Consider the following 16,022-nt stretch of genomic DNA (forward strand, 5'->3'; position numbering starts at 1 on the left):
GCGCTCATCACACCCCCAAACTTAAATACTGTTAGTACCTAGCAATGAACTAGAAAGTAAAGGAATGAAATGAACAACTATACAAGTATAAACTAGAAAGCAATAAAATGATAACACCAATTTCGTAGGGAACACGATTGCACTTAGCATATGCACCAAGCCTTTTAAACCCCTAGGTTACCCCTAGTGGGCGAGTGAAGTCTCGTGAGGGTTTCCAGAAATGATACCCACAAACATTAAGCTCATTCTTTCAAAAGAGGTACCAATATTGCAAACAAGCATCGGAAGAAAACTACCTCAAGTATGCAATTCTTCAAACATTTCCAAGCAATCTCCCAAAATTTCAACATCAAACAAGCAAATATGGTCCACCACACATCAAGAAAATGATTATACAAATCAAAACAACTCTAGAATTCTTTTGAGTGGTCCGGCATCAAATGTGTTGCTATCTAAGCCAACTAAAGAATTAATCACATCCTTACCCTCAAACTAGCACACAAATCTAGTACCGATCATCAAGACAAAAAGTGGACCTTTTATTAAAGCTTTATTGTTCTAGGTGCGCTTATTCTTTTCACTCTTTTTTTTTATTATTGAGGATCAAAGATGGAAGCATGGTGCAATGTGTTGATCTCTTAAGCTTTCTAGCGATTCATGAGGTCGAGCGTTAGGTCAATGACTCCCAAACTAGACGGCTTTAGGGTATTAGGTGTTCAAACACCCCTACGGACTTACAAGCTCAAATCAACTAAGCTACAAATTAAGACAACCTCCATCTAATCATTTCCTACTTCTCACATTTTGGGAGAAGTCCTCACTTTTTATTGCTTTTGCTTTTTCTTTTTTTTTCATTCAATTATTAACCTAAAGTTTGGGCCCTCCACCTTTCGGCGTGAGAAATTCAGTGCTTGATGAGGCTAGAATCCCAGCTACTTAGTGAAAAGGGTTGTTATCCACCTTTATCAAAATGAAAGCTTTTAGTGCACTACTAGCTCAATTGGGATATAACCAATTCAATAATCAACAAAGCATGTACCCCACAAATGAATGCTAGTGTGTGCCGGTAGTAGTGTAGAATCCTAGAATGAATCTCAAAACAATCACAAAATCAATATGATGTGGACCACAAGTGCAAGCAAGATATCAATCTTTCAAAAAATTTACTCCTAAATGGCATCCACAAGGCATACAGGAGTATTGGACTCTCAAGTCAAGTAATTTTTAAATTTTAAGCAATATAGTCCTCAAAAGATCAAAATCATAACTAACATAGATCTTAAGTCTCAATCATGCATTTAAAACTCAGCTTTAAGTAGAATGCAACAACGACACCTTACCCCCAAACCTAAACCGCACGTTATCCTCAATGTGCAATGAGAACAATGGAAAAGATGGAAAGATTATACCATGGTGGTGAAAACATGAAGCCCAGTAGCGATCTAATTTGAAAGACGTATCCCCCAAACTTGGAATCAACAACCTACTTGAATAACCACACTAGCAAACTCACATCAAATACTAAATGGGATAAGATAAGCAAATCAAGCATTCTAAGGAAATGTAGCACAAGATGAAAGAGAGATATAAGATCAAGCCCAAAATAAATCATAAAGTATGCATGACTACACATAAGGGCACAATGGTAAATTTTTTTTTTTTTTTTTTTTTAACAAACAAGAAAATATGAACAATGATTGCTAAGTTTAACGTCTCTAGCTAGACGTAATGCCATTTTTGAATAAATAAGGTCAAAACTCAAGAAGGGAAGAAAATGTCAACACTAAGAAAGCTTCGATCGATCGCAAAATACCTTCGATCGATCTCAAAAACTTGCAGACATGTTTGATCGATCTAACAAACTTCTCGATCGATCTGACAGAGAGCTGAAATATGCAGGTTTTGCAGGTTCAAAAATTTTTCTAAGTATTGGAACTCAAGATCGATCCAATAATGAAGTTGGATCGATCGAAGAACTTTAGATCGATCTAGGAATGTTTTCGACCGATCTGACAGAGAGCTGAAATATGCAGGTTGATGCAGGCTCAAAATTTTTCTAAGTGTTGAAACTACAGATCGATCGAACTTGGAGTTTGGATCGATGGGACAGAGAGGTGATTTGGATGCAGGTTGATGTTCAATCGATCGAACACTCTTTTAAGATCGATCGAACTGAGAGTAACTCCTTCATTTGTAATACAACCCTATATAATTCATATACAGGTCAATTAGATGTGCAGCTTCCATATGTCTTTGAAAAACTTGACCCTCTATGTAAGGTTTCAACCTCTGTCCATTAACTTTGAAAATGTTCCCCTTCTTTAAAATTTTGATTTCAATCGCCCCATGAAGTGCAACAGAGATGATTTCATAAGGACCCTCCCATTTGGTCCGCAATTTCCCAGGAAAGAGCTTCAACCTAGAGTTGAAGAGCCAAGCTTTTTGACCGGGTTCAAAAGACTTCGTCACAATATGCTTATCATGAAAAGCTTTGGTTCTTTCTTTGTAGAGCTTGGCATTATCATAAGCATTGTGCCTTAACTCTTCCAACTCACTTAGTTGGAGTAACCGGTTCTCTCCGGCTTTATCAAGGTCAAGATTAAGCTTTTTAACCGCCCAAAAGGCTTTATGTTCTAGCTCAACCGAAAGATGGCAAGGCTTTCCATAAACAAGTCTATAAGGAGACATGCCAATGGGAGTCTTATATGCCGTCCGGTAAGCCCACAAAGTATCATTTAGCTTCTGTGACCAATCTTTCCGGGTGGTGTTAACCGTTTTCTCAAGAATATGCTTAATTTCCCGGTTAAACACCTCAACTTGCCCACTTGTTTGAGGATGGTAGAAAGTGGCCACCTTATGAGTGACAGAGTACTTAAGAAATAAGTGTTTCAAGAATTGATTGCAAAAATGCTTTCCTCCATCACTTATTATAGCCATTGGCATACCAAAACGAGCAAAAATATTAGATTTAAATATTTAATATTTAATATTTAATAGTCGTTATAGTATAGTGGTGAGTATTCCCACCTGTCACGCGGGTGACCCGAGTTCGATCCCCGGCAACAGCGCCAAAAACTATGGTGGGGTCGTCACCACTTAGCTTAAGAGAGTACAATTTAGGTGAGAGCCAAGTTTTACATTTATAGAAGCCACTACTACCTTCACTAAAAATATAGTTAGGGAGAGTAGGGATCGTCCCAAGGGATTGATGTCGTATTTGTTGTGAAATCAAGATTAGGGCTAGTAGGTCAAATGATCAAACAAGAGTTGGTTGGTTAATATAAGCTAGAGAGCAATTTAAACTTAAAGTAAAAACAATAGAATGCAATAGAGAGTAAGTAAGAGAGAGAAGAAATCTTGGGGTTTAGAGATCACCACTAAGCAAAGCTTTTTTACACCCTTAACAAATGATTAATAAGAGAAACATGTGTTAAAACATTGGTGTGTGTGTGTTTAGTTGATTCAATTAGCAAGGATGACCAATTAAGTATATATTGTCTAAGCAACATGGTGAAAAGCACAAAATATCAAAGTAAGCCATTAATCATTTCATTAAGCTCACAATCCAAACATACCACAAGGTTAGAGACATATGCTACTTGCATTCAAAAGCATGGAACATCAAACAACAAGTATGGATTGTCCTCCCATCTAATAACTACACTACAACTACACTACAATTAAGCTATTAGTATGAAATTAAATTGATTAAACTAAGGGAGAGGCAAAATCCATCAAGAGATAAGTATGAACCATCAAGCAAATGACAAGAGCATTCCATTAAGCACTTATGTTTTAACAATCTCTAAATCTATAGTATCAATACATATAAACATGCATCAATAACTCAAAATCTAGAGACAAGCACATGAGCATCAATTTTAACATACATAGACATATGGATAGAATAAAATGATCAATTGGAAGTATTAAACCATATAAATCATTGAATAAACAATATCTATATATATCAAAATGTCAAAACATGTATTACAACACAAATCCCTCAATAATACACAAAATCAAGATGTAAAAAGCATGCTTAGGGCTAACTCTAGCCCCAAGAGGATGTCTAGCCACTCATGGTGGTGCTCCTCCAACCCTCAAGGGCAAGCTCTATGGAAGAAATCTGCTCCTTGGTTGATAAAGAACCTCCAATGGTGTCTCTAGCCTCCCCCTCCTTTGCTTCCTCACTAAGAATTCTCTCTCTAGATGAATGTTACAATCTATGATATTCTATGATATGATATGATATAAAAAGTAATCCTTATCCTTATATAGGTAGGTCAAATAACACCCAAAATGAGCTGGGGTCGTACAGCAAATATTCCCCAATGATTGGATAAAGGATAACTTTTTGTGAGCTGAAAATTTAACTTTTTCGCATTGGAGGAAGTTCGATCGATCTAACCTTGACCTTGGATCAATCGAACATGACTGAGATCTATTGAACTAAGGATGGATCGATCCAACTTGTGGTGCCTTTTTGGATAAAAACAAATCTGAGATATTTTGGAGATATTTTTGGGAAAAGGACAAAAGCGGTTGGTAAGGTGGTACAGCTGGATAAGATTAATCATTTGGATAAGGACAAGAATATTTGATCGATCAGAGAAGGAAGTTGGATCGATCGAACTTTGAGATCTCTGAATGGCTTGGATCTATCTTTGAAGTGCTGAAATCGATCACGTTGGATCAATCGAACTTTTCTCTGAGATCGATCGAAGATGCTGAATTTCACCCTTGGCTTCCTTTTGCTCTACTTTGCTCCACTTTGCTCCTCTTCTTTGATTCATCTCAGAATTGCTTCCTTTTTGCTCTTATTTAGTTGAGTTAGCTTATTTTAGGGATAAGTGCCTGAAAATGGAAATAACACGAAATCAATACAAAACGGTAAAGTAAGATAGATAAAGGTCCTAGAATACCTAAGCTTAAGGAGTTTAAATGCGCACTTTTCAGCGCTCATCAGTATACAAAAGGAAAATAATTTATTAATTACTTTATGCTAATTTTAGTATGAATATTTAATCTGATGTATATATTATATATTTATATAATAAGGATACACATAAATTTTATACATATCATGTTCTAAGTTACCTTTTAATATTATGGTAACTTAAGTATTATTAAATAATCTGTTAATAAATAATCTGATGTATATATTTTATTTATTTAATAAGGATGTACATAGATTATAGACGTAACATATATTAAGTTACCTTTTCAATATTTTAATTTTAATTTTCTTTTATTTATTAAGTTGACTTGGATTGGAAAAAAGAATAGGGTTTTTATTTAGCCTATAAATATACAACTACAGGTTTGTAAAAGGGGTATAGAAAGATATCACGTAATATATTTTAGAGATAGAGAGTTGAGAGAGAAAGAGGAAGAGGAAGGAATGAGGAGAAGAATCTTTAGAGAATGAGATCAAGGAAGAAGAAGCTTAACTTTCGATCCGAAAGTTTAAGGCAAGTTCTTCTTCTATCTCTCTCCCTTAGATTTGTGTTTCTATACATGCCTAGATTCCAGGATTTTAAACACATAAAACTAAATAATTATGTATGTTTAATTGGATTAGAACATAGATTTTATGAAATTTGTTCTTGTTTTATGAATTGAAAAATTCATGGATTTTATTTGATTCCTTTATGAATTTTTACATGTTTAAGTGATGTATTTTCATATTTGTGGATTGATAGAACCTAGAAACATGTCTTAAAATCCTTAAAACAGTAAAGAATAAATTTACAGTAGGGTTTCTAAGCAGATTCAAGTAACAGTGCTCAATCCGCTGTTATAGTGCTCAAGCCTGGAATGTAAAGCTCGAGCTTGAAAAGAAAAGCTCAAGCAATTAGGTGAAAAGCTCGAGCCTGAAAAGAAAAGCTCAAGCAATTGGATGAAAAGCTCGAGCCTGAAAGGAAAAGCTTAAGCAAATAGGTGAAAAGCTCGAGCCTGAAACAGGAAGCTCGAGCAATTAGGACAAAAGCTTAAGCCTTACCTAGGGAAGTTTCGTAAACAGCGTTAAATTAATTTCAATTGATTTTGAGGGGTCCTGGTCATTAAATAAGGATTAGGTATGAGTTTAAACAAATTCTAAACAGACTTAAATGCAACAATGCATGCATTTTGATTTCTTTAAGGAATGAATGGATTTAATTTTTTAAAATTGGTCTAACAATTGAGATTAAATATATAGCATGAATTGGAATGCTTACTTGACTGTATATTAAAATATCAGCATATTTAAGATTCGGTTTGTGTAGGATATGATATGGGAAGCTTAAATAAATTATAAGTCATTCATGTTCTGTAGTAGCATGACATTTTGTTATTATATTTATTTCTGGATTATTTGATGCATTTCCTTAATTGTTACATCATCTATTGGATTGTGTGAATGTAGTGCACCGATATGGGATAGTGGCATTCTAGGGACGGATTAACTTATTAGTTAAGTCCTACCGATTTTATGTAAAGGGATAGATTAACCAATAGAATGTTAAGTCCTACCTATATTTAAGTCAGGTCAACTGAATAAGTTGAATGACTTATAGATGATTAATTATAGTTGGATATGATGGATTTTATATATATGATTATGGTACCATGATATGAGCTTGAGTCTCAGGATCATAATTAGGGTGCGTATATTGCTAAGGATATGTAGCTAGATATAGTGTAGTTGTTTCCATGGTAGGTCTAAGTACTCATGCCCACTTTATGTGCGATTTGCATGTTACCTATTATTCAGGTTGAGACAACCTTATAGTCTAATGAGGTTCCTATAGTGTGTATTTATATATATATATATATATATATATATATATATATATATATATATATACAGACTACTAGTTATTGTTAGATTGATTAGGATGTATACGTGTATCGGATCTCTGCTTGGACTGTAGTAGAGTAGAACTTGTTTGTGGGCCTGACCCACTATTATTTTTCAGGAGTTCGTCAAGAGTAGAGGTTGTTCATGCTGAGCAGGGATCAGTTTACTTTATTCTTTCGCTTCTATTTAGGAGATTTGTTTATGATTCAGTTTTCAAATGTAAACTTTATTCAGTTTGGTTTTTTCTAGGGGTCCACATAGTATGGATTCCCGAGTTGTATTATGTTGGAGAATTAATTGTATTAGAATGATTTATTAATTAATGAAAATTTATTTTGAGGCTTAATTATTAGATTATTATTTTAGTTTCTTTTTACATTTTATTTATTCTTAGTTATCATATTTATATTCTGTGTTCATTTATTACCAATTTGTTTTTGATATTTGCGGGTATTTATTTGTGGGCTTGGCCAACCCGCATTCAAAAATTCGGAGGTATCACAATTTTATACTAAAATTATATAATAATTAAATTTTACTTTATATTTAATAAAGTTATAAATAATGTATTGATGAAAACATTATTTAAAAACACTCTTTACTAAACATATTTCATGTTTTTGTTTCAGTAATTTTGGTTACATTTTCACTCTGCCAGACATGTTTTGTTCTCATATTTCTTGAAACGAAATACCTTACCAAACATGTTCTACTATATTTCTGTTTTAAAATTCTCACTGTAAATTTTTATCGCCAAACATATTCTGTTCTCGTCTCAGAACAAAATATGACAAAACATTTATTCTGTTTTAAGCTAAAACAAAACGCCAGGAACATAAAGTATACCAAACGGCCTTGAGACTCTAGTGAGTATACAGGAGTGAGCAAGGTCACCCACCCCCCGGCGGCGGCGTCTAAGCGTCAACTACTAGTCCATCGGTCTGTTTTTTTTTTCTTTCGTTTTTTTTTTATTATCGATTTTAAAGGTTGAAAGAATATTGAAGCGGTAAACCATACAGTCAAAACAACCAGTCTCATATGAATTAAACCAACAGCTAGCTAATCGTCCTCCTACCAAATTCTAGCTAGAGGTCATGAGGGTCACTCACTACCCATGATGATCAATTTACCATCGCATTAATTAATCTGAATATTTGGATTTCGTTAAGGACCGGCCAACTAGGTGGAGGTGGAGGTGGTGGTGGTGGTGGTGGTAGTGGCGGGTGGTATTACATGCGTACTAGCTGATCTATCAGCATGGGACTGGTGGTGTACTGGTACGATTTCGTGTGTTTCGGGATTGTGGGTGTGGCTTTCATTGGGTCCCTGTATGTGCTGTGGAAGAGGGAAGGCGGAGGAAAAGGTGATATTGAGAGAAGCATGTATGAGAGTCTCTTAATTGGTCGACCAGCAGAGAGCAATGCTACTAATTATCCAAGGCCAAGGGGACATGTGAGCTCCTCCCAACTCTGGACCAGTTGTTGGCGAGGGTTGCATCCACTCTGGCTTTTAGGGCTGCGTTTTGTGTCCTGTGTTGTCTTGGCCGGATTCTTGGCCGCCGACATCATCACCTACGACACTACCATTTTCGTTTACTACACCGAGTATGTATATATATATATATATATATATATTATAAGCCTTCTTAAATAATGAATTCTATCTTCTTGGAGAACTATTAACTGCTACTTGATTTACAATGAGCTTAGGGTGGCTTAATTGGGACCTTGGAATAGGAAATAATTGAGTCCCCAATTTCAATTCCTCAATTAAAATTATTTGGGATTTAATTATAATTCCAAATCCACCAATTTCATGGTTTGAATTCTAAATTAGAATTAGAGATTTCAATTTCTGTTATAGTCTAGTGCTATCTTCACTGCCTTTACGTTCAAACCCATAGATCTAGAGTTCAAATCCCTGTGGGACAAACTTGGGTGTGTGATCAGTTACTTGCGAAGAAATAAAAAGAAATCTACTTGGAATTTAATTATTAGTTACAACCATCAACGAACAACATACATATTTGTATTATTTTGTAGGTGAAAGAATTCTCCGTCAATATATTTTTCATATGTTTATCTCATATTTGTATTCTTGAACTTAGCTACAAAAATAAGATTACATAATGAAAGAGATGTAGTAGCCCTTTGTACATTGTGTGACGTGGATGTAGGCTTTATATTCTTGTGTTGTTTAATCTTCCTTTCTGTCTTCAATTTGATATTTAATAACATTTTCCCATATTCTATATGATTTCACCGGTCGAATTCTAGTTTTCTGTTTGTTTGATGCCAATAAGACCTTATTTTTTAGTTGAAATTCTGCCACTTACATTTATGTTCATTATTCTTAACTTTTATTCTGAAATGTCTGATTCTTGTGATACAATAATTCTGCAGGTGGACTTTCGCATTAGTAATCATTTATTTCGCGGTATGTCGAGCACCTAAAACCTAATTTAACTTTGTTTGCTATTTATGTAGTGTTTTGTTAGCTTGCTTTAGTTGTTTGGTGAATCTCATTGCAGAATCATATGCCTAATTAAAGTCCATGCATAAATGCATCAAACATAATATAAAACTAAGGGTCTGTTTTTGTGTTTTGAAGAAATATAATTAATTATTTAACAAATCTAAACCTGTTTTGCTCCTACATATACCATTTCTATTGATTGTAGATTGGGACCGTTGTATCTGCACATGGATGTGTGTTGTACTACTACTCAAGAAAACCTCCTTCTGATAATGGAGAAAGAGGAGAGTTTCTCAAAATGGATGTGGGAGAGAGTATTTCGACAAATGCTGCAACTTCCAGGGGAAAAAATTTCCGGGGCAGCATCAAGTTGCAAAGCCACTACTATGACGAAGAGGAGATGCGACAAAGAGCTGGTTTTTGGGGATACCTAATGCAAACTGCATATCAGGTTAGTCCATTAAGATTTGTTACTTTTGTTTCACTATTGATATGTGATTTGCTAGGACCACATCGTAATTTATGATTGTTGATAATCTTTTAGCCTTTTTTATTTGTGTTTTAGGCTGATATATACAGTTCCACTTTGTGTTTATGCGACCTGCACTTTTTATGGGTAGATTGACAGATGATGTATATGGCCTGAGCAGAGACATAAGCTTCAAAAATCGCATGGCGCTCAAGTTGTCGGCCCTAAAATACTTTTTAATATCCATATCACTTTACGAACAAGGACTGAGGAAAAAACCAATTGATAACTGTTTTTCAATATCTGCTGTAAGAGATTAGAAGTTTTCAAGAACAGAATTGTAAATCTTGTGGAATTTTCTCTTTGGTTTCTTCTTAACTATGATGAAGCAATTTCTTTTTTCTTCTTATTTTGGTTCTACTAAACATTATTGAGGCAAAACTTTTTGTATAATGCCTTTTTATATATTCCTCCATAGTGGGTTGGATTTAGTCTTAATCTTAAAGACATCTAGTGGTACACTGACTTGGTTCAAAACAATTTAAAAAGAAAGAAATAAAAATTAAACCCATAAATAAGTAGACTTTGTGATGTTAGAACCTTGAACAATGGCCCCATTCCAAAATATTTTGCTGCTGCGAACAATGTAGCTTCCTTTCTATGGCATTTTCCCCTTATAACAACTAAGAGAAGGGAGAGTTACACAGGGAACAGAAAAACAAGGAACATTTAGCTTTAATTTTCCGACTAGAAGTTCACCAGTTTTTTACTAACCAAAATTATGTAAACAACGTTTTTGCATCTCATGTGATTATGAATTTTGTTCTCTTGTTATCTACATCCAGCATGGGTCACTAGTAGAGGAGAAAGTAAACTAAGAATATAAAATAAAGGAAAGAAGAGATGAGATTTCAATTTGTACTTGGAATATTTATTTAGGCAGATAAAATGCAAAGAAAAGCAGAGGAGGAAATGTCTTGCCCCTTTGTAAAGTGCTTATACCTTCTGTTAATTTGTTGTACATCCACTTTCATGACTTCATCGCCAAATGTCTTATCATTTAAGAGCAATAGAATTGTGGGCATCGCGTCTTTTCTCTTCTTCTTTGCAAACGAAATAGAGGAAAGTTGGGAAGTTTAAAAATGATATTCTCTCCCCTTCTCTTCTTTCTTGCCAAACACACTAATACTATACGAGTGAGGCTTAATAATCATATTGTGAAGCAGTGTGGCTTAGTCCTCATCTGTGTCTTATGACTTGAGATGCAAAGGCTTAAGCCACAGGACCTCTTGTTAGTGCTTCACTCCGAGGTATGCATCCCTGAGTTTGGTTGAATCTAATCCCTTTCTTATGAATAGACTTGTGCAGGTGCTGTAATCCTAACGGACATTGTATTTTGGTGCATTATAGTCCCGTTTCTAACAAATGCACATCTTCAACTGAACCTGGTGAGGCTATCTAATTCCTTCTTCTTCTCTTTTTTTTCCCGTGAAGGAAATAGCACTATTGTGACACTATCTTCTGTTTTGTTTTTTGTTTTTTTCTCTTTGTTTCCCCATATATCTTAAGAATGTCATATGAAGTCTTCTAAATGCTTGAAATATCCACAATTGACACATGATACCAAGGTATTGCTAAGGGATAAGGGGTATGTGTCCAACACATCTAGTTTGACATTACCTAAGCTAAGAAGCAATATCCAATGATTAACTCTCTAATTATGTTCCTTCTGTATCAGTACTGCTTCAAGAATTTTGAAGTGCCTATGTTGAACATTTTACACACATACCCACAGTCGGAACAGAGTTCATGTATGATAACATCTAAATATCTAAAAGTGAACAACTGAATCGTCTGTATTTTTTTGTCAGAAATGGTGAAATATCCACAAGACAAACAAACTTTCGCAACAAAATGGAGCAGTGTTGACCATCATTATTAGTTTGTGTGTATGGTAGTTTTTTCTTTGAAGCCAGTTTTGCAATCTATCTAGGGAAATCCAAGAACTTTACCCTAATCCGTTTCATTTTATCTTCAATAAGAGTTCCACATGTTGTGTAAGAATAGTGTTAATGGTTGAGGGAAGTTCGTCTCATCAACTCCAAGTGCGATTTTTTCCACTTGTGCAATTGCAACTCTTAATTTTTTTTTCTTCTTTCTTTCTTTCTTTTTTTTTTTCGCATTTGTGTAATTGCAACTTGATGAAACTGGAATTGCATAGAAAATCCTGGAATGCAAATGTAGATGTCTCTTACCAAGTGATGTTCGTTTGTGGCCCAACTAACTTGATTTGACAAATTGTTATCAGCTGGTTCAAATTTATTTTTCTCCTAATAATCCCCTAATATGACAGTCAAGTTCTCACTTTGAAATTCTATCAGTACTATTATTATGGTGATTGCAGGATTGCCTATAACTTCATCTAATGCAAGACTCACTTAAAAGTGCTCTTAGTTAAAATCCGTTATGTTGTCTACCATTATGAGCTGCAACAAAGTTTAAGATCATCATTCAAAACCAGTTGTCTACTTGAATGTGATTATTATCTCGTGCAATGATTTTTTTTTTTTTTTTTTTTTTTTTCACTTCATTTTTATTTATGCATTTAATACTTCAATTCTACAAAACATCAGGATCGACTAATAGGCGTTTTATCAGTCTCATTTAGCACAACCTGGAAGTAATATTTAATTGTTTAGTATTTAGGATTGCCTGTATTTTCTGAGACATTTTTTAGCACCATAACTAGCTAATTCAATTATTAAAGCTTTCTTCACTATTCTACTTGATGTTATTATGATATATGTTTTTGATCTATACTTTGCAGTTGATGGGATGCATGCACACTCTGAATGCTGTTTTTCTTCTTCTTGATACCTCTGTTAATAGCCTTGTAAGTATTAATATTCAAAAGTGTATAGCCTATACTTCCTAGTGATCAGTATATGATTTATGGTTTTAATAATCATGTTGGGTACTTAACAAACAATAAATCAAGAGCACATATATAGTAGCAATATATTCTAGTTCTTTATATAGGTGAAGTTTTAGCCATATTGGATTTTCACATTACTCCAACCCTATTGGCTACAGAATACTTTCCAAAGTTAAGAAGGAAAAAAAAAAAAAAAAACTACAGCTGACACCTCATTATTGGAAAAGGCTAGAGAATTTTTTGCTTCCTTTTGTGTGTGTGTGTGTGTGTATACAAGTTTAATGATGCAAAATTGCTTGTTTGGCAGCCATTTCCTTGGTTCCGACTTTCATATTTCGTGCTCTGGAGTTGCTGCTATGTTATTTTCCAGTGGGTTATTCATGCTTGTGGTTTTCCATGGTAAACAAATAAATTACATTCCTTTCTATGACTAGTTTTGAAGAAGGTCTTTTTTTCTTTTTTTTTCTTTTCTTTTTTTCTTTTTTTTTTTTTTTTTTTTTTTTTTTTCATTTCATCTTTGGTTTCGCTCCAACTCCAAGATATGTAAAACTTAGAGAAATGTTTCTTGCAGGTGGCCATATCCTTTTCTTGAGCTTTCGACATCATGGGCACCTGTGTGGTAAATTGTTTACACCATCAGTATCCTTTTCTTTAGACCTACAGGTACATATGGAGAACCTAATGCTTGTTTTTGACCTACAGGTACCTATGCCTGGCTGTGGTTCACATCCCTTGTTATGGACTATATTCCTTGCTTGCAAGAGCAAAAAATTCAATTTTCTCTAGATTGTTCCCTCATGCATTTGTGAGGTCATATTAGCTTTTCATCTTTTGTTTGTTGTGCTGCGAAGTTGATTGTGTGCTTGTATATATAAAGGAGGGGAAAATTGTTGAAACCTATCTCCTCCAAGAATTATGTGGTTTACCAATGGTGTACTGAATTAAGATTGTGAGTTATGCAGTGCGGAAGCTGTTCGTTGATTTAATTGTAATTAACTCCTAAAATGACCTAGATGAGATTAATAGGTCAACTTGCCTAATTTTTGTGATTGATTAAATTACCTAAGCAATATGATCAATTAAACATCCACAAGCACAAAGATAAATACTGAAAAGTAAAACAAATAGAGTTAGAGAGATGGCACCAGAATTTTTAGAAAGGAAACCCTAATTGGTGTAGAATAGACCAATTGTTGTGGGAAAAATTTCGTGGACTGTGCAATCCTAAGCAAAACAATCCACTATGTATGAAACAAAGTACAATGGAATTTGACTTAGGCTCACACCCTGTCGTTCTACCAAAAATCAATTATAGACAATCATTTGGCTTTGCGACGTTCCACCCAGTAGCTCTTGATTTCAGGCTTACTCTTGATCTTTATAGAAGGATTGCTAGTAAATCAAATAAAACTCCTCGAATGCTTTGAACCTTGCAAAGTGTAATCGCTTCATCCCTTTTCTTCAAGATCTGAATTTAATGTAAAAGAAATAGATTTACTTTTCAGAATCTTTGAATCTTCAATTATACTCCAATTTCGATGAGATAGAGAATACCACAACTAAATCACTCGTGTATATATGTGTGTGTTCTCAAAATAAAAACAGAAAAATCAGATTTGATTTATTGAAAAATATCTCTCAAAATGCTTTCTCAAAATAATGAAATTTTGTTCCTTAAGCCATATCTCAATGTTGAATGAAAGAGAGATTATATAGAAGTTTGGAAGACTTCAAAATACTTGGAAACCAAGTCAAATTCGTGTATAGGATTTTGGAAGGAAGTTTAGACCAAAAAGGAATCCAAACAAGCCAGAAAGGTAAGTTACCAAAACATATCCAGACATCTTGAACCGGTTTAGGATTCTCCTACTGATTCAAGATGGCCAGTAAGGAATTCGAAAAATCCTTTTGATTCTTGAACCAGTTTAGGATCCTCCTACCGGTTCAAGATGGCCAGTCTTGAAAAATCCAAAAAACCTCATAATGTTGAATTTGTTCGAATAATCTTGAACCAGTTCAAGATGGGCAAAATGTAAACTTCCTAAAAATTTAAGTTTCAAACTTCCCAAGTGTTCTCACACACTCACATACCTTTCTAAAGCATTGTTCTCATCATCCCGGAATGTATTAAAGTTTGAACACTTAAACTTCTTCAAATCCGCTTTCGATCTTCAATCTTGAAATTCTGAACCAGAATTTTACAACTCGATTGGACTTGTTTTGAAAATGAAATTAGCCAATTGCAAAATATATATCTCACAATCTCCCCCCTTTGGCAATTTTGTGACAAAACCCTAAAAACAATATGTAATTTACCTAAGTAGAAAAAATAAATTACAATGATTGTCAAAAGTCAGTAAAAACGGAATTCCTTCTTAAACCACTTGAAGCTTCAACACATGTAGCGTCCCTAACCTATAATCAGTACATGAGCTCAACAAAACTACCCGTGAAGCTTAATCAAGAAAGATAACACAAGCATAAAATAATGCTTGAAAATCAATGCATAAATAAATACGATAATCCAATAATCAAGTGTTCTTCCTCTTAATACAAAAGTATCTCTCCTCCTGAAAGATATCAATTTCAACTCTCTCCCCTTTTTTGTCAAAAATTGACAAGGGTCTAAAGGGAAAAATATCCTAGAAGAAGGAAGCAACCAACCATATAGAACTTATAAACTGAATCCAATGAGATTATAGACTCCACGAGACTATATTAACAACACATATATAACCAAGATCAATTCATTTAAGTTCCACAAACTTAATAAGTGTAGTAAAATCACTACCAAGTTCTAAAACATATGATCTGTCAACTGTTTATATTTTAGACAATAAATCAATAATAACACATATCCTTATAAATCAAACAATTAACATGTGCAAAAGACCCCCTTTTTTTTTACTCTCTTTGTGCTCCATTTTTTTTTATTTTTTTATTTTTATTTTTTTTTTCACATATGACGGCTTTCACGCTTATAAGCAACTAGCTCTTTCCCTTATTCCCATTTTTTTCGATTCAATGTAGCTTCAGACAAATCCTAAAGGTAGCTTTTTTCCAACTCTTACATTTTTCAACAGCAATTATTTTTTACAAACTTTTCATTCTAAGCTTTTATTTATTTTTTTAATTCTCTTTTGGTTTAAACCACATAAAACAAGTTTAAATTTCAAGACAATGCTTAATCATGCCAACATCATCTTTGACCAAAATAATGACATCAAAAATAAGTAAATGTACTATCAATGATTCATTTACCATACGAAATAAGTAAGCAAAACCAATTTCATCAATTA

The 16,022-nt window shown here is 34.0% G+C and overlaps 1 protein-coding gene across 2 annotated transcripts; it reads left to right on the forward strand.

Moving 5' to 3' along the window:
* Positions 1–8,041: 8,041 nt before the first annotated feature.
* LOC132306067 (uncharacterized) lies at positions 8,042–13,709 on the forward strand. Of its 2 annotated transcripts, XM_059803265.1 has the most exons (8): positions 8,045–8,448; positions 9,247–9,280; positions 9,525–9,770; positions 11,147–11,236; positions 12,616–12,681; positions 13,031–13,122; positions 13,295–13,342; positions 13,426–13,709. In XM_059803265.1, the coding sequence occupies exons 1-8, from the start codon at positions 8,102–8,104 to the stop codon at positions 13,541–13,543; spliced, it is 1,041 nt and encodes a 346-aa protein (XP_059659248.1). In that variant the 5' UTR covers positions 8,045–8,101; the 3' UTR covers positions 13,544–13,709. The 2 variants fall into 2 exon arrangements, with proteins under 2 accessions (XP_059659249.1, XP_059659248.1); XM_059803266.1 differs by lacking the exon at positions 11,147–11,236 and having other exon boundaries at positions 8,042–8,448.
* The last annotated feature ends 2,313 nt before the right edge of the window (positions 13,710–16,022 follow it).

The sequence above is a fragment of the Cornus florida genome, unplaced genomic scaffold, assembly GCF_030987335.1.
Source record: "Cornus florida cultivar Cherokee Brave unplaced genomic scaffold, ASM3098733v1 CherokeeBrave_3.0.0_Hap2_Chr05, whole genome shotgun sequence".
Taxonomy (NCBI): domain Eukaryota; kingdom Viridiplantae; phylum Streptophyta; class Magnoliopsida; order Cornales; family Cornaceae; genus Cornus; species Cornus florida.

Excerpts from the sequence above, each read along its gene's own strand:
- LOC132306067 (XM_059803265.1), top strand. The coding sequence starts at position 8,102 with ATGGGACTGGTGGTGTACTGGTACGATTTCGTGTGTTTCGGGATTGTG. Across the intron at positions 9,281-9,524 it reads TAGTAATCATTTATTTCGCG|ATTGGGACCGTTGTATCTGC; the intron begins GTATGTCGAGCA and ends TATTGATTGTAG. Across the intron at positions 13,123-13,294 it reads CATGCTTGTGGTTTTCCATG|GTGGCCATATCCTTTTCTTG; the intron begins GTAAACAAATAA and ends TGTTTCTTGCAG.